At 61.0% G+C, this 21,965-nt stretch overlaps 1 protein-coding gene across 1 annotated transcript in view; it reads right to left on the reverse strand.

Annotated features, from left to right (window-relative positions):
• Positions 1-21,965, reverse strand: part of CCDC13 (coiled-coil domain containing 13) — a 29,448-nt gene that overhangs the window by 5,145 nt on the left and 2,338 nt on the right. Inside the window, exons 2-12 of the mRNA XM_084903194.1 lie at positions 21,714-21,862; positions 19,629-19,771; positions 18,003-18,092; positions 14,113-14,229; positions 12,522-12,626; positions 10,291-10,452; positions 9,161-9,337; positions 7,895-8,101; positions 6,909-7,045; positions 6,350-6,433; positions 4,958-5,080 (exon numbers count right to left, since the gene is read on the reverse strand). Coding sequence (XP_084759320.1) covers positions 4,958-5,080; positions 6,350-6,433; positions 6,909-7,045; positions 7,895-8,101; positions 9,161-9,337; positions 10,291-10,452; positions 12,522-12,626; positions 14,113-14,229; positions 18,003-18,092; positions 19,629-19,771; positions 21,714-21,862 — 1,494 coding nt within the window. The remainder of the gene's footprint in view (positions 1-4,957; positions 5,081-6,349; positions 6,434-6,908; positions 7,046-7,894; positions 8,102-9,160; positions 9,338-10,290; positions 10,453-12,521; positions 12,627-14,112; positions 14,230-18,002; positions 18,093-19,628; positions 19,772-21,713; positions 21,863-21,965) is intronic.

The following is a 21,965-nucleotide window of genomic DNA, read 5'->3' on the forward strand; positions in this document are numbered from 1 at the left end:
TAACAAACGATCGCAAACGTAACAGCTCAAAATGACACGAGTTTATTATCTCACAGTCCCGTTGGCCGGAGGGTTGGGCAGGTTCTGTTGGTATCTCTGCTCCAGGTTCCACGAGCCAGAGCCAAGGTGCTGGCGGACCTGGGCTGGCCCCTGGCGGTTCCAGGGGAGCACCCGCTTCCAGGGGCATTCTGGTTGTTGGGAGAAGTCAAGTGCCAGTGGATGGACTGAGCTCCGACCCCTGCTGGCTGCTGGCTGGCTCATTATCTTCGAGAGGCCACGTGGCCCCTCCCTCTTCCAAGCCAGCCGGATACTCTCATCACGCTCTGAAGCTCTGGGCCAGGGGTCGGCAAACTCATGAGTCCACAGAGCCAAATATCAACAGGACAACGATTGACATTTCTTTGGAGAGCCACATTTTTTATACTTAAACTTCTTCTAACGCCACTTCTTCAAAACAGACTCGCCCAGACCGTGGTATTTTGTGGAAGAGCCACACTCAAGGGGCCAAAGAGCCGCATGTGGCTCGAGAGCCGCAGTTTGCCGACCACGGCTCTGGGGCTTCTGCCTCGTATCTCCGACAGATCCAGCTGGAGCAATTTCTCTGCTTTTAAGGGCTCAAGTGATTACACTGGGCCCACCTGGTAATCCAGGATAATGTTCCTATGTTGGGGTCCATAACAGTAATGACATTGGCAAAGTCCCTTTGGCCACAGAGGGGGCCCAAATCCTGTCCACCCCAGGGGGTTGCATTAGAAATGTCATGGTTTTATTTCCTTTCTTCCTTTTTTGCTTCTCTTGGGTTTAGTGATTGCCTACAGTTTTTCATCATTTATGGCTATTATTATTGTTATCTTCTATGTGCCTGCCATGAATTTGTGGGCCTGGAAGGCCTGGCTACTGGGTTATTTCTCATGAAGGACTTGTTTGACCTCACTGTGGCCAGGTGTGGTGGCACTGGCGACTCTGGTGACACTCAAGGCTCAGCTGGAAGGCCGGGACGCCCTGAGATTGAGGCAGGCAAAGGTTACAGACACACATGCAGATCAGAGTGGCTGCCGGGAAATTCTCAGGGTTGGAGGAACTGGTCTTTGCACCCTTGTGACCAGTCAAGAAGAAACTGAATGGTGACAATTTTGAAAAGTACAAACTACTGACACCAAACAGTACAGGAACACAACCTCTTAACACAACTTGTTCAAGCATGTTCCTTGAAACTTTATTTGCAAAAGCAAAAAAAAACCCCAAAAAACAAAAACAACACACACACACACACACAAAAAAACCCCTCAAACAACTTAAAGGTCCATGAACAGGGGAAAGAGGATAAGTGGTAACTAACGTATTCATACCAGGGAATCCGGTGGAATCTGAGAGAGCTGTGCTGGTCAGCACCGTGGCTGCCAGCATAATGCTCACGTGTAGCTAAATGAACATTAATGCACGTTAGACAGAATTGAAAACTCAGTTCCTCCGTCACACTGGCCACATGTAAGTGGTCAAACCACACGTTGCTTCTTCAAAACACACTGCTTTGTTCCTGGCCAGACCGTGGGGGCCGCTGCCGGGGACAAAGTGCCCCTGTGGCCTCTGCCACCCGCTGGCCTGTGGCATGGGCAGGGCGGCCCCAGTCAGTAAGGGGAGGAGCCCTGATTCTGGGGTTTGGCCCCACATGACAGTGTCAGTCCAGTGAAGTAGGTGGAGGAGAAACAGATAAGGCAGAAAACCTCTGTGCTGACAAGGCCCTCGGGCTGTACGGTCCTCAGGGTGATGGGCTCAGGGGAAATCACCTGGCATCAGCAGGCCTGGCTTTCACCCCCTGCTGTGTGGCCTCAGTTAAACCATCAACCTCTCTGAGCTGCTTTCCTCATCTGTAAAATGAGGACAATAGTTCTGGCCTCTAGAACTTGGTGAGGCCTGAGTGAATTCACACGTGTGCAGGTGCTGTGGCTTGAGGCAGAGGAAGGGGACAGGTGGTCGGAGGGAGCAGCTGCTCTATATGGGGCACCTCGCAGAGAAGGAGGGAGTGGGAGGAGGCACACAGGTACTGGAGGAAGAGCAAGGCACTCCGCTGGGGGCTCAGCTGGAGGCCCTGAAGCTGGAGCAAGTGAGGGGAAGGACTCTGAGGTGACACCAGAGAAGCCGTGGGTGCTGAGGAGGTGGTCCGACCCACACGTGTGAACTCACTCAGGCCTCACCAAGTGCTAGAGGTGAGTCCTATTGTCCTCATCGTACAGGTGAGGAAAGCAGCTCAGGGAGGTTGATGCTTCACCTGAGGAGGCTGTGAAGCTTGACTTCTCCTTTGATCAGTAGCTGAGCTGAGGCAGTTAGAATCTCCTTTGTCAATGGCTTTGGTCCTAGCAGCTCCCCAGCCCCATGTGCACCAACCTCATAGAACCCCAGATGTTTTTAAAGACCCGCCCTTTTCGCCCTTTGTCATGGATTCTCATTCTATCTCAAGCGTTTGACCAAATGGACCGCATGGCAATGGGAGGGGATGACTACCAAGTCATTAGTGAGTGAATGTTTTGAAGTTAAAAATTTTGCTTTCTGGGAGTGGGGGTGGGGGGGCAATGGAAAGATATGTACACATATAATACCTTAAGAAAAAAAAAAGAAAAATAATTTTGCTTTCACAAGGACTGTAACTGTTGGGATAGGGATAAAGAATACTCAGAGGAGGAGGTTCCCCCTATGCAGGAGTGAATTTAATACAAATGATACAAGATCTCTAGGAAAAATCAATATTACACATTAGGTACATAATACCATATACATAATTTGCCATTATTTGTGAACATTTTAAATGAGCATATTCTTTGATTCAGCGATCCCACTGTCAGAAGTTTATAACACAGGTACACTCCCACAAACGTGAAGGTGTGCCTAGTGTGAGTCCACCTTTAATTAATTATATATATGTGTGCATTTATAGATACACATATATATACAAAAATATTTTTGGATGTACAAAAAACATTTTGAAAGTTCTAACAGATCTTTTCTTTCTTTTTAAAAAAAAAATATATTTTTTTAATTGATTTCAGAGAGGATGGGAGAGGGAGGGAGAGAGAGAAACATCCATGATGAGAGAGAATCATGGATCGGCTGCCTCCTGCATGCCCCTACTGGGGATTGAGCCTGCAACCAGACACATGCCCTTGACTGGGAATCAAACCCGGGACCCTTCGGTTGGCAGGCTGACGCTCTATCCACTGAGCCAAACCGTCTAGGGCCTAACAGGTCTTTTCTGGGAGGAATGGGAAATGGGTGGCGCGGGGGAGGGGGGGGGGCGGTTGGAAAAGGAGTCTTTGCAATAAGCTATATCTCTATCACAGTAAAACTTCCAATCTCATAAGCCAGGGTGAGCGCAGAAGACGTGAACTTGGGCCCAGACAAGGCAGTGAGCTGCAGGAGAGTTCTCTGCGTAATTCTGGACTGAGAATTACACCCTCCTTCTACAAGCTGGGGCCGGGGTAAGGACGCTCACAGTCTACCAGGGCCTCCGTGGGGGACAGAGCACGGATCATGAGGAAACTGAAAACAAGGCCAGCACTTGTGTGTTCAGGAAACCCCAAACCAATAAATCAGCGTAAATGACCCAGCAGAGACCACTGAAACCTCAAGAGCTCCATAGAAACAGCAGCACCCCGGCTGCAGGCACACTTTCACGACCTAAGACCTGCCAGAAGCCAGTACCCGGGGGGCGGTTTCTGCTGCGGAAACAGATGACTGGGTCACCTTGGTTCACAGAACCCCCCAATGCTCAGGTGCGACTCCGGGGAAATGGGAGAGAGAGTCTGAATGGGTATATTTCTCCCATCACATTTCCACGACAGAAAAAGGATTACTGCCCCTTTTCTCACAGACCTGAGCCTGTCTGAAAATCCGATCCTCCCTGCGTACTCCAGGAAAAGTCAGCAATGAACGCTGATCACTTCCCGCCTCTAAGGTGGTGGCCATCCATCGATCACTTCCCAGCATCCCTTGCTCCGTTGGTAACGACATTCTCTTTGTCTCTCTGACATGCTGCCCCTCCTCCAGCTGTGAGTACCTCCAGCTGTGAGGTATTTCCAGTCAAGATGCCTGGCCCGTGTCCAGGGAGGGACACGAGAGTGACCTAGGCCAGCTAGATCTCCCCCCGCCCCCACCCTGGAACCCACAGGCACTAGACCTGAAAGCCATCGGGCCTTGGTTCCAGCGGAGACCCCCCAAGGTCCCTGCTATCAAGATTCCTGGACCTTCTGGAGCTTCTCTCCTGCTCTGTGCCTGGGAGTCTGCCAGCACCCTCCCAATGCCCGCCTTTCCCTTCGCCTAGCCAGAATCGGTTGCTATCACCTGTCACCAAAGCGCCCTCACGGACATGTGATATGGCCTGTTAGGGTGGAAACTCAGTGATGTCCTTTATATTCTCCCTGTGGAGGTCACATGGGTAGGCCATGTGTTGGCCAGGGCACCTGCATTTCTTGCCAAAGGGTCACTTGAGTGAGGAGCCCTGATTTATCTGAATGGAAACCTGTCAACAACCCCTCGGAGAAAACCGTGCCTCCTGGTCCACTGTCTCGGGCCACACGCTCCCCTCGCCTCCCCGGAGAAGTCCCAGCTCCGGGCTCCCAGCTGCTCTCTTTCCCTTTGTGATTCCCGACACCGGTCTAGCCTCCGATGGCGCCCAGAGAGTGCCACACTCGCCACAGACTTTAACCGCTGGTGGTCGACTGACTGATTTCACTACTCCAGGGAGCTTCTCCCTGACCCCCGCCCCACCTCAGGTCGCAAACCAGTGTGATGGCAGGGCCCCAGGGTGCAGGCACTGGGTGGGGACATGAGCTGTGTCTGGACCAACACTGGGGGAGCCAAACTCCCCAGTCATGTGGACCCAGTCACAGCCGAGGCCTGGCCAGGCTGTGCACCCCCGACCCAGGTAGGCCCGTGAAAGGGAGTCCCTGAGCCCGGGGGTTACCGTTTCTGCAGGACCGTGACGAACTCGCTGAGCCGGTTGCGTTCCACTTCGGTGGCCTGCCAGAGCGCCTTGAGCTCTGTCACCTGGGCCTGCCAGCCCTTGTGTTCTGGGGAGTCCGAGAACCTGGGGGCCAGGACAAAGACAGGATGAGGTCATTTGAGGGGTTACCTGAAGTCACACTACGATGATGACAGAGTTGATGTGGGGGAGCACCCTGCCTTACTCCAGGCACCTCGCCAGTCTCCACGCCATCCCTGACAGAAACCTCCTCTGGGTCACTCCCGTCCCACGCACACCGTCCTCCCACTGATGGGAAGGGACTGCAAGCTCCATGAAGGCAGGGCCCTCACGGGGTCAGGCCCAGTAAACATTTGCATGTTTGAAGAAACCAGCTTGAGAGCCAGCAGGCTGGGCGGCCCCGGAGCACAGGGGCCCAGGCACCCCTGGGGCAGGCCCAGGTCGCAGCCACACAGGCCTGGAAGGGACCTCGAGGAGTCGTCCCGTCCACCTGATCGTCCTCTGTGACGAGAGCCTCGGAGACAGAGCCTGCCCTTCTCTGCGGCAGGAGGAGAACTGTGGGGGGAGCTCCCGGCTCTGAGGCGGCCCCTTCCTCCCCAGATGCCCCGGGACTCCAGGCCGCCGAGCAGGGCAGCTGCAGGGCCGGCCTTGGCCATGGTCCCCGTGCTGCCAGATGCCAGGCCAGAAGTGTCTCGGGCACTTCCTGGGAAACAGAAGCCCTGAGAGGACCAGATTGCCCAGCCAGTCAAAGGTGGCCTAGACCCTCTCAGGGGCTCAGAGGGGAACCTGAGCTGACCTGCCTGAGGGGTGGGGCGGGGGAGGGGCTGGCAGCAGGGGCACGGCTCCAGGGGACAGTGGGCAGGGCTCAGAGGCAGGACAAAGCCACCCTTTGTCCGGGAGCAGGCAGGAAGAACAAAGGGCCCATCTGAGAACAAGGCTGGATTCTATCACCGAGGAGGAGGAGGAGGAGGAGGAGGAGGAGGAGGAGGAGGAGGAGGAGGAGGGGAAGGAGGAGCTGCCAGTGCCCTAAAGAGGGAAGGCATATGATGGAAATTCTCCCCCAGAGGCTGGTTCTCAGCGGGCAAGAGAAGACCAGGGGAGGGGCTGGGCCCTGGGCCCTGCAAGATTCCTGTTCGCGCTGCAGGGGCAGGGGCACTGGCCTGCGAGACAGAGGCCAGGACCGGTTCCCAGCCTCTCACCTTGGACAAGGCTCTCCAGGCCCTCCCTGCCCGCCACGTCCTCATGTGACCTTGGGAGAGTTCCCGGACGTGGCCTGGCCTTGGTTTCCCCTCCTTTTAACAGGATGGCAATCCCGGCCGAGGCAAGGATGGGCGGGACTGAGAGGGCCAGGGCGGGGGGGTGCTGGGTTCTTACCTGGGTGAGGCCCCGTGAGGACTGGGCGGGGAAGGCCACGTGGGAGCAGATTCCACGAGCGTGTGGCCCAGGCTGGTCACCGCGCTGTGTGGAGGCAGAAGGGGCTCGTCACCGCGGGAGGCAGGCTGGCCCTGCTTGGGCCTCACCGGCTGGGCGGGGGGTGGGGGGCGGGGGCTAGCAGGGCCCGGAGGCCTGAGGACGGGGCCAGGGCTGGCCCTCCTGGTCCATTGGCTGCTCCCCTTTGGAGAGCGCTTGCTCAAAACGAGAAAAAGGGAGACAGCAGACCCTCGAACCACGGAGCACAGGTCTGTGCTGAGTCCTAGAAGCAGGTGGGTCCCGAGAGGACGGTGCAGGGAGCTGCAGCCGCAGGCTCCAGAAGGGACTGGGCCTCAGTGCCCTTCAGGCAGAGGCGGGGCCAGCGGGGCAGGAGAGGCCCACGTGCTGGCAGGACGACACCACAGCCACCGCCAAATGCCCAGCAGAGGCAGTGGGAGCCTCCTTTCCTCTGAATCCCTACCGTTCCCTCCCCCTCTTCCCCCTCCAGCCCACGTCCGCTTACCGAGGGGATCTGAGCCTGCTGCGATCGCTGGCCGAGGCCGGGGACTTGGCCAGGCCCGGGTCCTCCGGGACCTCGGTGGAGGCGGGGTTGACCTCGGACCCACTGGACCCCTGGCTCACGCCTTTATTCCGCTGATACTGCAGGGAACAGACATGGGATCGGTTCTCAGGGTTTGGCTCCGAGGCCCCGGGCCGGCAGGAGGGGGCTTGGCTTGATTCCGGGCCTTTCAGGGGACATGAAAGAGGCTTCTTTTCAGGAGTGAGACGCGGGGCCTGTTTGGTGCCGGCGCTCCTTGCATGATAATGACCTTGAAGAAAGCCTCTCTTCAGAAGGGAGCTGCCCGGTGCGAGGCCGGACTGGGCCGGGAGCTGTTCTACATTCCGGTCCCAAAGGGACGCGCGGCCTGCGGGCGATCAGAGGCTGACGTCCAGAGAGGGCCCGTCGCTCTCGGCCACCCCGCCCTTGCTGCCAGCTGGAGGCACTTGGGACTTCCAGACACCTGCAGCCGGACCCCATCCCTCCCCCTTCCCTCCTCTGGATGGCGGTGAGGCTGCCTGAAGGACCCCAGCACGAGGTCAGCAAGGAGTGCGCAGCCCCACCTGTTCTGAGGATACATGTCTGGTGGGCAGTGCCTGCCCCCAGCCGGCTGGTGGCCTTTGAGGGAAGGGTCAGCCCTCGGCCCTCATTTGTGTGCCCGGAGCCAGGAGAGTGCTGAGGTGGGGATGCTGGACGCCCTGTGTGCCCTTCAGACTTCACTCCCCAGTGAGCCTGGGCGAGAGGCAGGCTGAGGACCGGGAGGAGATGCCCCCACACACTGCCACACACACTGTCCCCACGCCTTCCTCCTGCCGCTGGCTCTCCCTCGGCCGCCCGCCGGTGGCTTTACCACAGCCGGCCCTGAGGGCGGGGCTGGGAAGTCTCTGGGTGGTGCACGGACCCGCCCGGCACAGGAAATGGGTGCTGAGCGGAGCCGGTGCCCTCCTTACCTGCATGCTGAGCTGCCCGATCTCCAGCTCCAGCCGCCGCACCTTGGCCTCCCGCTCGGCCACCATGGCCTGCAGCTGGGCCACCAGGCTGCTGCTCTGCTGAGCCTCGTTGTTGAGCTGCTGATCCAAGTGGTGCTGGGAGACCCGCGCCTTCTCCTCCTGCAGGCTCAGGCTGCCCAGGATCTCCTGTAGCTGCTTCAGCTGGACCTGGGGGGCCGAGCAGGAGGAGGGCAGGCGAGGGTCAGCCATGGCCCCTGGGTAAGGAAGGACAAGCGGTGACGGACCCTCTCATCCCCCCACCAGCAACCCACCATTCCCTGTGCCTGCAGGGACCCAGCTGGGACACTGTGTCCCTGGAAAAGCCATGCCTTTTTCCTCTTCTCAACTTGCTTCTCCCTGAGATCGGGGCCACGGACGGCCAAGGGGCTCTCGGGACGACAGAAAGCAGCTCAGATGGCGGCCCCTCAGCCAGTGCGGGGAAGTGGGGGGCATTTGGGCAAAAGAAACCCCATCCCTCTCTGCTGGGAGATCGCCCTTGCGGGCAGTACCCGGCACCCTGGCCAAGAACCCTTCAGCGCCTGCCGGAGGCCCCATCCCCCTGGGTGTCCTGCCTCCGGGCCAGGAAGGTCCGTGTTGGTGACGTGTAGAAATTCAGAGTCAAAACTCCGGGGTGCCGCAGGCCCCAGAGAGAACAGGCCAGGGCCGGGGTCAGGACCACAGTGCGGCGCGACCGCTCATCAAAGAAGGCTTCGACGTCAGATAAGCCTGGTTGACTCGGCTGTATGGTCCTGAGTGACTTATCTAGCCAACTGGAGTCTTAGCTTCCCGGTCTGTGAAACCGGGTTGTAACACAGACCCTCGGGGTTATCTGGAGGACTAACCCTTACAAACTGCTCCCCCGGGGCCCAGAGGGGCGGGGCTCCGTGTGGCCACACAGACAAGGCTTTGTGCTGGCCCCTCAGTTGTCCCTTCCGTTCCCCTGATGAAAAATAACCCGAGGTGTCATCCTACTCCTCCGCCCTCACCCGTTTCTCTCTCCTTCGGCATCCACAGGCCTGGTGGCTGGTGCCTGACATCCGTCTCATACACTGTGACCTCTAGATGCCCTCGGGCAGCTTCTGAGCTGCTCCTGCCCCTGGGGTGAGCATCTGGCAGCAATGGGCTGCTGGGTCATGCAGGTGGCATATGGGGCGGGTGAGGGCCCGCAGGGGCGGGGCGGGGGGGCGGGGCTGGGGCCGGATGGCAGGTGTCCGGGAGGAGCCGTACCATGAGGGCGTCGATGAGCTCGTCGTCATGCCGGCCCTTCTCCACGAGGGTCCCCATCTGACTCCTGAGGGTCTTCACTTCGCTCGACAGCACCTTGTTCCGGGACCTCGAGCCCTCAAGCTTCTTCTTCAGCTCTTCCAGCTCTCTCTGCAGGGCATCCCGCTCGGCAGCCAGTTTCTGGAAATGGAAAGTGCAGTTCTGGGGGCAGGGCTGACCGAGCCCTCAGCACACCTGGCCCCTCGCCCCCTCCCGCTCACTGGGAGACCACGCCCGAACGGAAGGGGACTCGTCCAAGGCCACAAAGCAAGTCCGTGGAGCCGGGAACCAGACTCCAGCCCTGGCCCGACCGAGCACCGGGCAGAGGGACCAGTGGATGTCAGCACTCCTTCCTCGGCTCAAGCTCACGGGTGCCCGGGAGCTGCCCCCGCTCTGCCAGAGTCAGGCTGCTGAGAGGAGACGCACTGGCCACCTCGGGCCACCCCTGGCTCTGTCCTCCAGGGGTGGTCCCCACCCCGCCCCCGCCTGAGCTGGGATAAGAGGAGAGCTGTGCCTCCGTGATACAGGCCCTGGGGGTGATGCCAGGCTGCCCACCTGCCCCAGCGCTGCTCCTTTTTAAAAAAATATATTCTATTGATTTTTTACAGAAAGAAAGAGAGAGGGATAGAGAGCTAGAAACATCGATGAGAGAGATATATCCCAGCTGCCTCCTGCACACCCCCTACGGGGATGTGCCTGCAACCAATGTACATGCCCTTGACCGGAATCGAACCCGGGACCTTTCAGTCCGCAGACCAACGCTCTATCCACTGAGCCAAACCGGTTTCGGCCCAGCGCTGCTCCTTTAAGGCCACCTGGGCCCAGCACACGTGTGGGGCCGGGACACTTGCCCCCTCCTTCTACAATGGATGTTTCAGACCCAAACCTCCCACCAGCCAGGACGGGGCCACCAAAGGTCATGAAATGGGCTCTGTCTGAGGACCTGTGAGGCGGCTCGAGCAGACCTCAGGTTGTGAGGAACAGACACAGCGGTGACCCCGACGCCCGGGGTCTCCTGCCTCTGAGGGGTGCCTCCGAGTCCTTGCAGGGGCGTCATGATCTCCGGGCCCCCTGGCCTCTGGGGCGTGCGTTACCTCCCAGCCTTCCTGCTTCTCCCTCTCCAGGTTGCGGATCCTCAGCAGGTTTTTCTCCTGCGCCGTCAGCTTCCTTGGGTCGGGACTGACGGACAGCTCATCGCCGGCGGCTCCCACGGGCTGGCTCTGGGCCTGTCCCAGCTGCTTCTCCAGCTCTCGAACCTGAGGGGGGGGAAGACTCAGCGTTCCGCAGCCGGCCCGCGGTCAGACTCGACTGCTCGGAGGGCCACCCTGAGGGGTGGCAGGGACCCCGCCGGGCAGAGGACACCACAATTCCAGATGGGTGTGGAAGCCCCTTAGGAGGGGGGCTGGGGGCGGGGAGGGATCTGAGGTGGCACCTTGAGCAAAACAAGACACTAGAGAGGGCTCGCTTGGAAAGGGGAAGCATCCAAGTGGATGAGGAAGATCACCCCATCGCTGAGGGCCTTGGGGCCGAGAAGCAGAAGGGTAGCCCCAGGAACCTGGGAGGGAGGGGACAGAGGACCTCAGAACAAGAAGATCTCGGACAGACAGACCACCCGTGGGATGCTCCTCGGGCAGCCCCGGGTTCCTGGCCAAGTGTGAGAGATGCCGCAGAGGGAGGGCAGGGATTGGAGGCTGAGAGACCAGCTCAGAGCCTCACGTGACTTCTCTGACTCTCAGGTCTCTCATCTGTGACATGGCCCTAAGGGTATATACCCTGACCATGTCTGAGCCCGGGAATCCCCGGGCATTTGCTTCTTGGAATGACAAATCCTGGGGCCCACCCTGGACCAACAAGTCAGAGCTCCAGGGGCAGGGCCTTGGGACCCCCGGGTGGTAAACAAGGGCTTTGGGCAATCGGATGGCGGCCCAGGGGCAGCCCTCAGCACTGGTCCAGCCCTCACAGGCTCTCGGCAATTGGCAGGCGGGCAGGTGGCTTTATCACACGGGGGTTGGAGTGGATAATTCCGAGGGTCCTTCTAACCCTGGTTCCCATGTCGACATAACATAAATGATGAAACAAAGTGGGGAAAACCTGAGCAGGTGGGGGCGGGGCAGCAAAATTCCCCAGGCTCACTGGCAGAGGGTAGCGGTGAGGCCGTGACAGCGCAGGTCCACGCCCTCGAGTGGCATTGTGCGGTGACTCCATTAAGCACAAAAGCGCACAGGACTGCTTTAAAAAGTTTATTTATGCAACTTAACACCAACCATAGGGACTGTATGGCGTGCTTACGATGTCCAAGCGCTGTGCTTTACAAGTGTTATTTCACCGAACCCACAACGACCCATGAGGGAAGGACTGACACCCGTTTACAGGTGGGGAGACGGAGGTGCAGAGAAGGGATCTGCTCAGGGTCACAGAACGTGCAGACCAGCGACTCGGGCCACACTCAGACACGAGTCTCTTGAACCCCAAGGCTGGTCATTAGCTATAGTTTTCTGAGGGCCCTTCCCCCTCCGGTTGGTTTCAAGGACCGCACAGGAGACCCCGAGGGTAAAAGCCACCCAGGAGCTGTGGCCCCCAGGTCCCTGGGATGAGGGCAGAGTGCTCGGCAGCTGTGGGAGTTATACACCTGCTGCTGTTTCTTGGTTTGAAGGCAAAAAAAAGAGGAAATTGAGCACAGCTAACCTCGGCCCAGCGCTGCCTCAGGCCTGGCCCTGTGCTGATCGCGTAGCACACCCTGACTCCTTCAGTCCTCCCAGCCGCCCAGGCACTAGCCGAGCCCAGGGCTTGCAGACGAGGAAGCAGAGCCCGGAGAGAGGAAGTAACTTGTCTGAGGCCACAGGGCTGTGAGTGCAGCCCTGGGACTGGAGTCCAAGCAGTCGGACTCCCCCTGCTCTGAGCCTCTAGGGAGGCTCCGAATGTTTAGAACAGAAAGAGGGAGTCGAAGCTGAGTTTTTACTGGGTATTCAGACTTTCAAAAGTCTACGAGCATCTGGACAAAACTGGGGAGAGCCTACAAGGACACCAGTCACGCAAGTTTACACGAACTGGGCGGGGGGAGGGGGATATTCCTGGAGTCGAATAAATCAGAGGCTTTGGCTCTGCGGAGCGCCAGTGCCTGGCATGTGGTAACGGTTACATAAATGCCTGTTCGCTGAGTAACAAATTAAAATCAGGCCGGCTGGGGAGAATGGGAGATGACGGCCCTGCGCGGGGCCTTTTTGGGGTCCTGTGTCTCTGATGTGGGTCCCCGGGGGGCTTTTCGGGGGGGGGCGCGTTTCAAGCCCTCTGCCCAGGGCCGGGAGAAGCCTGAGGACTCACTCACCTTGCTCTGCAAAACGAGAATCTGCTGAGCCCGTCCCCTCCAGGTCCCCGGCGAGGACAGGAGCTGCTGGATGTTCACATCTTCCCCAACCTCGTTGGCCAACACCTGGAAAGGGCGGGGCCTTCAGTGTGGCCGGGAGAGAGGGCCCGGATGTTTGAAGCCAGAGCGGGTGCACGGGGTTCCCAGAAGGCCGGGCCTCGGCCTGCCCAGCTTCCCTCCGCCCTCCGAGGGCAGCTCTCCCCGGGAGGGCGGCGGGCCCCGCATCCCCAGCGTTTCCTGGCGATGGATGCTTAGAGCAGCGTTTTTCAACCGCTGTTCCGCGGCACACTAGTGTGCCGCGAGATGTTGCCTGGTGTGCCGTAGGTGCAGACAAGACAAGAATTTTATAATTTTTCACTATTTTGTTTACTTAATATTTCATAATAAAGTAATTATAAAATACTTTCTTTGTGTTTATTTGATTCCTATTCAAGAGAATTACTTTATATATAGTCAATGTAGGCACAGAGTTAAATTTTTTAACATTTTCTAATGGTGGTGTGCCTCGTGATTTTTTTCATGAAACAAGTGTGCCTTTGCCCAAAAAAGGTTGAAAAACACTGGCTTAGAGCAAACAAAGAGCTGCTGACGACACCCAGGTGGGGCCCCTTGCTCTTGATATGTTCCGGGATGAGTGAACCCCGAAACTGGCCAGCACCTGCCTCCTTCGTTGGTTCGCCAGTCACCTAGCGCTGAGCTCCTTCTGGATGGGCCACAGGAAGTGCACACCACAGGGCCACACCCTCTGGGAAAGCCACCGACGAGGGGCCGAGGCGGAGGGCACGAGGCTGAGGGGCTGAGGGATGTCAGCCGGGGACCTGTGGCCCCAGAGGGCCCACCTGCTGCCTGGCTGCCGGCGGGAGGCGGTCGGGCCCCGCCTCGGGCTCTGGGCCGGACACGGCACGCTCGGCCTGTGCCCGGGCCCGCGAAAGCCCGTCCCGGGAACCTGAGCGGGCGCACCGTGTCCCCGGCGCTTGTTTCTACAATAGAACTCTGTTTTGGAAATCTGAGCGGTTCCAGCAGGAGAGACAAATGCCAGAGAGCTCGCTGTGTAAATAAAAATAAATAATGGGCCCGCTGGGCCTGCAGCCCGAGCCTGAGCGTGTTCCTCGGAGAGGGGGCCTGGAATACACAAGCAGCCTATTCATTTTCTAATATTACCCGCGGCGGAGGGCACGAGGCAGGCCTTGGCGTCCAAGGCCGAGGCGGCTGATGGAGGAGAGACCGGGGATCCACAGGGGTGCACAGGGCCCAGGGCGGGTTTTAAGGACTCTCCCTGGGTGGACGGCACTGGCCTCCTCACTCGGGGCGGGTGGGCTCCACGCGGGCATGCATGCAGGGCTCCCCGGGGGCAGCCAGCAACCCCACTGGCCCGGCGGCTCTGTGTCCAGGGCTGCTGGGAGGAAGTTGCTGGGTCTGGAGCCTGAGCCAGAGCGAGCAGCATGATGCCCACGGGGCCACGCCCTCGCGCGTCCTGAATGGAACCCATTGTCCCCGTCCTGCCCCCTCCCGAGGCCGGCCCAGCCGCGGCCTGCGCCTGGCGCCGAGGTACCTTCTGGGCCACCCGGAGGTCCTGCCGCAGGGCCTGGACCTGGTTGCGGAGGTCGCTCATCTTCAGGTTTGCGGTCGCCAGCCTGTCCTGCAGGGCCTTCAGCTCCGGGGTCTCCGGCTGGTGGGGGGAGAGAGACGGGACGGAGAGCCCAAGCGGTGGTGACAACCAGAGCCCCGTTATCCGAGCGCGTGCCGGGGGCCCAGCGAGGAGCCTCTCAGGCCCTCCTCCCAGCCCCTGGGAGCTGCGAAGCGGAGGCTGGAGGGTGGGGGTAAGTCCTTTGGCTTGGGCACCCGGTTGGGAGAGAGGGAGGTGAATGTGAATCCCGTCAGCCCCTCTGGGGGCTGAGCCCTTGATTCTGAGTGTGTGCGCACACAGTCACACACACACACACTCACACTCACACACACACACACACACACACACACACTCACACACACACACACTCTCTCACACACACACACACACTCATGCACACACACACTCACACATACACACACACTCACACACACACACACACTCACACACACACACTCACACTCACACACATATTCACACGCACACACACTCACACACACTCACACACACATATTCACATGCACACACACTCACACACACATATTCACACACACACATATGCACGCACACACACACACACTCATGCACACACACTCACACACACACACTCACATATACTCACACATACACGCACACACTCACACATACACACACGCACACACACTCACACACACACTCACACATACACACACGCACACACACTCACACACACACTCATGCACACACACATTCACACACACACACACACACACACACACGGTGGCCACAGAGGGGGAGCCACACTTCCAGGGTGTGCGCCCTCTCTGCCGTGCTCAGAGACCAGCACACAGCTCACCCATCTTCACTCGGAACTCAGAGGGAGCTGGCCCTTTGCAGGGGGGCCACTGCCACCTGACCGTGGGGCGCCCTCTGCTGGAGCCCCCCGCCGGGCCTGGGCCCCTTTCCCGGCAGTGAGCTCGCCGCTCAGAAACACGGACCCCGCTCGGTCCCCAGACCTCCATGTCCCTGGCTTGAAGGGCTGTGGCAGCCATGAGAACTCTCCCTCCTGGAACACTTAGCCAAGTTTTTTGTTTTTTAAAATAATGTTGGATTTAAACTATCCAATGTCAAGTGTTCCCCGATGTGCTGCCCACTTCTCTGTCCTCAGGAGACGTTCCCGAGACTCTCAGACGTTTGGCGTGAAAGGTGCTCCCAGGTCAGCCATTCCCACCCGCCCTTAGGTGAGGAGAGGAAGGCTCAGAGGGGCAGTCACTTGCCCTGGGGCACACAGCCTGGTGGGGGTGCCAGAGGGGGGATCTGAGCCTGCTCCTCCCCTGCACTAGCCGAGTCGCCCGCCCGCGTAGGCTGTTGCTGATGCCCAGGCACCGGGGCAGCAGGAGTGCAGGCTGGTGGGCTGGGCATCCCACCCGCATGGCACAGGCCGTCCGCTCCTGTCCCACAGGCCAGTGGGCTGCCTCCTGGGAAGCAGGGCGGGGACTGCGGTGGCTTTCGGAGCCTCCCTTAGCGGACCCGACAGATCTCCAGTGTCCACGCCGCTGGGAAAGGCAGATCCCAGTGGCCTGGGTCTGGGATGCGCTACGGACCCCCAAAGGCTCTGGGTAGCCCAGCGGGGGCCCCCTGGCCGCACCGGGTTTGCTCACTATGGGATGGGTATGAGATACCACTTCCCGGCCTGCTCCCACAGCGCCACCGTGAGGCTGAACAGAATCACCGGCGCGAACAGTTCTGCAAGCTGGGAACTTACACAAAACCCAAGAGCATCCTTTTTTAAATTTAATTTTTTAACGTGTCTCTCCCCACCCCCTCACCCCCATCTAGCTGCCTGTCACCCCTTCTCATGGCTGTTGGGCACTGACTTTTCCCAGCGACTCTGCTGCTTTGACTCTGCCTTGGAGTGGGGAGCAACGCCCCCTGCCGGCCAGCTTTCTGGTGCCAGGAGTCCCTCGGGCCCTGCTGGGGGGTGACCTACTCCGAGCACAGGGAGGGCACGCAGGGGGCGCCTGGATCTAGAACCCAGGCAATGGCGTCTCTCCAGCCCCCATTTCTGTAAGATGGAGGGTATCACCGGCCCCCGGGGGCCTGCGAAGTGATGACCGAGCACACAGGTGAAGGTGCTGTCTGGGGCGGATTCTGCCAGAGGGGATGCCAGGGGTAAAGGGGGCTGAGCGCCAGGCGGTGCTCCCGTCGGGGCTGGGCCCACGTGCACAGGCAGCCGTCAGCCCTCAGCCCTCGGCTCTGCCCGGCCCCGTCCTCCTGGCCCGGCAGCGGGGCCAACCCCACGCGCTGCCGTTTCCAAGCTGTGTCCGCCCAGAGTGAAATTCCACAGGCTCCGAGGGGGGCGTGGGTCGGGCTGTTTTCCTGAGGGGTAACGGAAGCCCGGCCATGGAGGGGGGAAGAGGGGGAAGACAGCGCCAAGGACGCTCACACCGGCGCCTCCTGCAGCCCCAGTGGAGGGCGGGCCGCCCGCTCCTCTCTGACCAGTCCTCTGAGGAAGCATTGCCTTTGCTCTCTCTCTGGTCAGGAGGAGCCCGGGAGAAACCCGGGGCACTGATGAACTGAGACGGGCAGCCCGTCGCCCGCTCCTCCATCAGAAACCGTCCAGGCTCCCTGCAGCCACCCAGCTGCCACTGGAGGCCCCCTCCATGGGGACCCACCCCAGCTTCCTCTGGCTCACATCCCCCCCCCCCCCCCCATGGGCCCTGGGCTGCAGGCCAAGGTTCTCCAGCTGACAGACAACAGCTAGCCAACGTGACAGAAATGCCGATGCTTCCCGGCTCTGAGCCTTGGCTTGCCTGATGGGAGGCCCCCCCCCCACCCGCACCCCCTTCTCCAGCAGGGCCCCCCTCAGGAACCCTCCTTCATAGCCCCTCCAGCCGCCTCAGACGAGGGGTACGAGGGGTACGCTCCCTCTGTGACCTCAGAGCCCAGCCCCCTCCTTCCCTCAACATGGCCGCTCATGTGCCCTCTTGGGCTCCCCTGATTTTGTATTTCCTCAGAAGATCCGGGACCAGCACTTCCCCCTCTGGGCGCTCTGGCCAGGGGCAGGGAGGCGCTCGGTGCTCTGGATAAACCGGGAAAGGCCTGCTTTCTAGCCCAGCCCCTGCCGAGGGCCAGCCCTCCTCAGCCCACTGACCCCCTGCCCCCTCCCCCTAGCCAGGCAGGGTCACAGACTGGCCCTCGGGAGGCACATCCGCCCCGGACCCCACGGGGCCCGGCGCTGCCCGCTGAGGACGGAGCTCTCCCCGGGGACGGGCCCGAAGCCCCCCAGTCCTGAGTGGGAGGCAGCCAGGGCGGAGGGGCTGGGAGAGGAGCTCGGAGTCCTGGGGCTTGGACCCGGGCCACCAGCTGGCTGCCTCCCAGGGGGATGCTCTGGAGACTCCGGGAACGAGAAGAATTCTCACAAAATGAACTGCCCGCTCCGAGCAGGGCTCCGTGGGCTGCAGCAGCTCCCTGTCCGGGGGGGACGCAGAGGTGGGAGGGGAGGAGGCTGATCCCGGAGAGGAAGGATGCTGGGAAGGGTGCTGGGCTGGGCGTGGGCGACCTGTGGGCCCGGGCCCTCCCCTCTGGTCCTGAAATCCTAGGGTTCCAGGTCCTCGGGCCCCTCCCGAGCCCCTCTCTGCGTTAGACCCTCCCTGGCCTCCGCGGGGGCATCCCTGGCGGGGCTGTGGCTCCCTCACGGCTGCGGTGCGGATGCTGCGATGGTCGCACCGCTCCCCAGTGCAGTGGAGGTGGCCCCCGGACACAGACACCTCCCCTCCCGCCCCTCCCCTCCCCCCGCGGCTGCCCCGCCGACTCCCGGCACAGAAGATGCATACCAAGGCGCCGTCTCCCGGCTGGGCCCTCGGTGGCTTAGCTCCTGCGTTGGTGGCCCCCTTGGCTGGCAGCCTGGCCAGGGCCGTCTGCAGCTGGAAAAGCAAACCCCGCACTGAATACTGAATTCTGGAGCCCTCACAGCCGTCCGGAAAGACGGATTCATGGTTCAGACGAGGAGACGCTGAGGACCTGCTCCTGGGCCCAAGGCCAAGACCATCACCACGTACAGACGGGCCACCAAGCGTCAGTCACGGGCTTCCCCGCCGCCCCTTACACGAAGCCCACGCCCTGTCTAGCAAGGCTGGGCACGGCCCACGCCCGCTTCTCTGACCCCATCCTCTTCCTCTCCCGGCCACACGGGTCTCCTCCCAGACCTGCTTCCCCGCTGGGAGCCTCGCACCTGCGGGCGCCTGGCATGGAGGCCCCTCCTCCACCTCTCCCAAGCTCATCCTCCAGGGACCCCCCGCCCCCTCCCCCGCCCCGGGCATGCTCCCTCCTCCAAGAGGCCCTGGGTGCTGGTCTGTCTCCCAGGAGGGCGAGAACCAGGCCTGTTCCATCCCTGCAGGCTCCCCGGGGCCTGGCACAGAGCCCCAGGCGGGCCTCAGGACTGTGCTACGGGAGAGAGAAGCTCCGGGTCCATGCCAGGCACGGGGAGGGCACCTCAGGGAGGGCGCTGCAGAGCCACAGAGTTGGATTTGGCATCGGGCACCAATGCCTGCTGTGCGACTGGAGGAAGCGCTTTACCGGCTCCAGCCTCCGCTCCCGCCGGCTGAGGAGAGGCTGGGGGTGCTCCCTGGCACACACGCTCCATCCCGGCTTCTAGGGGGGCTGGCTGCCTGGGCTAAGCCCTGGCCCCGAGGGAGGGCTCTGGGATGAGCTGGGGGGAGGGGGGGGGAGGAGAGCCGGGCAGCAGAAAGAGGAAGGCGGACAGAAGTGAGACCGGTTGGTCGCATGCTCCTGGCTTGAACTTCCAATTAGCAAGGATCCCCGTGAGTGCACTTAACAAGCAGGCATCGGTGCTCACTCCCTGCCGGGTCCTGCTCTCAGCGCTTTGCAAAGGGAAGTCTTTCATTCCTCAGGAAACCGTAGGCCAGTGGTCGGCAAACTCATTAGCCAACAGAGCCAAATAGCAGCACTACGACGATTAAAATTTCTTCTGAGAGCCAAATGTTTTAAACTTCTTCTAACGCCACTTCTTCAACATAGACTCGCCCAGGCCGTGGTATTTTGTGGAAGAGCCACCCTCAAGGGGCCAAAGAGCCGCATGTGGCTCTCCAGCCGCAGTTTGCCAACCACTGCTGTAGGGGGGGCCCTGCTACCACCGCCAGGGGACAGACAGGGGAGACCACCTCAAAGCGAGTCAGTGACTGAGCTGAGATGCCCACCGGGGCAGCCAGGCCCCGAGTCCCTCCTAACCTCTGTGCCGCCGCCTCGCCATGACCTCTGCCCCCTCGCGTCCCCACACGCTTCCCCCTCCCAGGATGCCGCAGACTGGGGAGCCACTGCTCACACTGACCCGCGAGCCCCCCAGGAGGAGCCAGAGCCCCCACGCGGACCCCCTCCCTGGAGGGGCGGGCGGCCCGCCTGCTGAGGCCCCTGCGGAGATGGGGTGCCCGAGGGCACCTCACCTCCTGCTCCAGCTCCCGGATGCGGTTGCTCAGCTGCTTCACCCTGGTCTTCCCCGCCTCGGCCTCGGCCATCAGCACCCGGTTCCTTTTGGACAGCTCGACGATCTTGGCGGCGATGGCGTCCCCGGCCACGCCGGCGGACCCTGGGGGGAGGGAGAGGGGGAGGGCAGTGGAGGGCGCAGTTCTCGCACGCCCAGGCCCCTGGAGCCCAGCCCCAGCACGCACTGCACCGCAGCCCGGGGGAGACTCCGCAGGCCCCGGGAGGATGGCCACATGCCAGTCCTCACGCCCTCCTCGGTGACAGGCTCGCTCCTCCTCACCCCCTGTCCCGAGACTTGGCTGTGCTCTTCAGGGCCCACTCTGGGGGGACAGGGCCTGGCTGCGGCCAGCCGATGGGATGCTGGCAGACAAGGTGGAGGTGGAGGTGGAGGTGGAGGTGGAGGTGGAGGTGGGGGGGGGGTCCCTTGTCGCTTGTGCCACCTCCTCGAGAACAGCGCCCCCAGGCCAGCTGGCTGGTCCCAGGAAGAGGGAGAGAGGCCCACAGAGCAAAGCTGACCGACCCCCCCCCCCCCCCCCCCCGGCCTAGACCAGCTGGTCCCCAACCTACAGACCCCAGAGGTTGGAGCTAAAGCAGCGCTTCCTGCCGAGCGCTGCTAGGGGCGGGTGAGGGCGGTTGTTGTTTCTTACACGGGGTTCTGGGCTAACACGGGGTTTTGGGGTAACACGTGGTCATTCAGTCCACACTTAGTTTCTGCCGAGTGTCAAACCCTCGTGTTAGGGATCCAATGGTGAATGAAAAAGGTGTATAGGGCATAAAACAAAACAAAACAAACAACAACAACAACAACAACAAAAACCAGCATAAATATGCATTCCAATACCTGGGAGGGATGAGTGTTAGTGGGTGCGAGTGATGGGGCTGACGCTGTTCACAGGGTGCTCAGGGAGGGCCTCTCTGAGGAGGTGACGTGTGAACAGAGACCCGGATGAATGAGGTGAGAGACCAGGCAGGCAGAGGAGTGTTCTCAGTGGAGGGCATAGCCAGTGCAAAGGTCCGGAGGCAGGAAAGTGCGTGGAGTGTCTGCGGAAGCAGCTGGAAGGCCATGGGCGAGGCCGGAGGGGTGGCTGGAGGGATGCCACAGAGGAGGCCGCCCAGGGTGGGGCCGAGAGAGGGCAGGTGGCAGAGCACTCGCTTCTCTGCAGCCCTGCACGTCTGAGCCCCCAGCCGGGATGAGTGTCTCTGCTCTCACAGCACTGAGCCCGGTCTCCGGTGTTTTGCCTCAGACAGGAACGGCCGGGGCACGGGGGGAGGCGCAGTGGAACCCCAAGGGCAGCCAGGAGGCCAAAGTCCCTTGCCGTTGAACTGGGAACCGGTCCTCTGGGTGTTCCCGCCCTTTAAGGCATTCAAGATCAAAGGCAGGGAGGCCCGCTGCTCTCTGCCATGGGTGACCCCGCCTTTGCTGCTTATCGGTCAGCCGCCTGGGCACTGCTCCACGGGCGCACACGGAGCAGAGGCCAAGGTCCACACCGGACGTGCAGAGCCAAGGTCCGGCTCACACCCACAGAGCCCCCGCCCAGCCCGCACCCACAGGGCTGAGGTCGGTCTTAAACCCACAAAGCCACGGTCCCCGCCAGACCCAAGGGGGAAGGTCTCCAACCAACACTGCCAAGGTCCAGCCTGGACCGGCAGGGCCACGGTCCATTCCAGACCGTGCTGGGTCCTCGGAAATCCCCGGGGAACAGCTGGCTTGCCCGTCTCGCCCGCCTCTCTGCAGCAGCAGTGCAAGAAGAGGTAGTGCCTGCTGCCGCTGGGGCTTTCCCGCGTCCAAGACTCAACACCGGGGCCAGAGCACCCACAGAAAACGGGCCGTGCAGAAGCCTCATCAGGAGCCCGGGCTGAGCCACAGTCCTTCAATCCTGGCCACTCTCCCCTCCCACTCCCTCCTCTCCCCTCCCCGCCCTTCCCCTCTCCCCTGTTCCCAGGACCCCTCTGGACAAGCCCAGCCCGGCTGACCCTCGGCACTCTCCCTGGGCACCTGCCGCCCGGAACCTGCCCTCTGCCCGTCGCCGCGATGGGGCAGCTACCTGTGAAGGCAAATCGGTCCTCTTCCAGCTTCTTCTTCAGGTGCTTGATCTCAAAGTCCCTCTCCTTCAGCAGCTTGTACAGCCGCCCGTTCTCGTCCACCGTCTCCCGGAGCTGCTGGCGGAGCTGCTGGATCTCGTCCTCCAGCACCCTGAGGGCACAGGCAGCGTTAGCTCCCGCCCGGGCTGGCCAGCCTCGCTGGGCCCCAGGCGGGGATGGGAACCGGTCTGAACAAAGCAGGAAGGGGGAAACGA

Source organism: Pipistrellus hanaki (genome assembly GCF_964339955.1).
Source record: "Pipistrellus hanaki genome assembly, chromosome: 13".
NCBI lineage: Eukaryota > Metazoa > Chordata > Mammalia > Chiroptera > Vespertilionidae > Pipistrellus > Pipistrellus hanaki.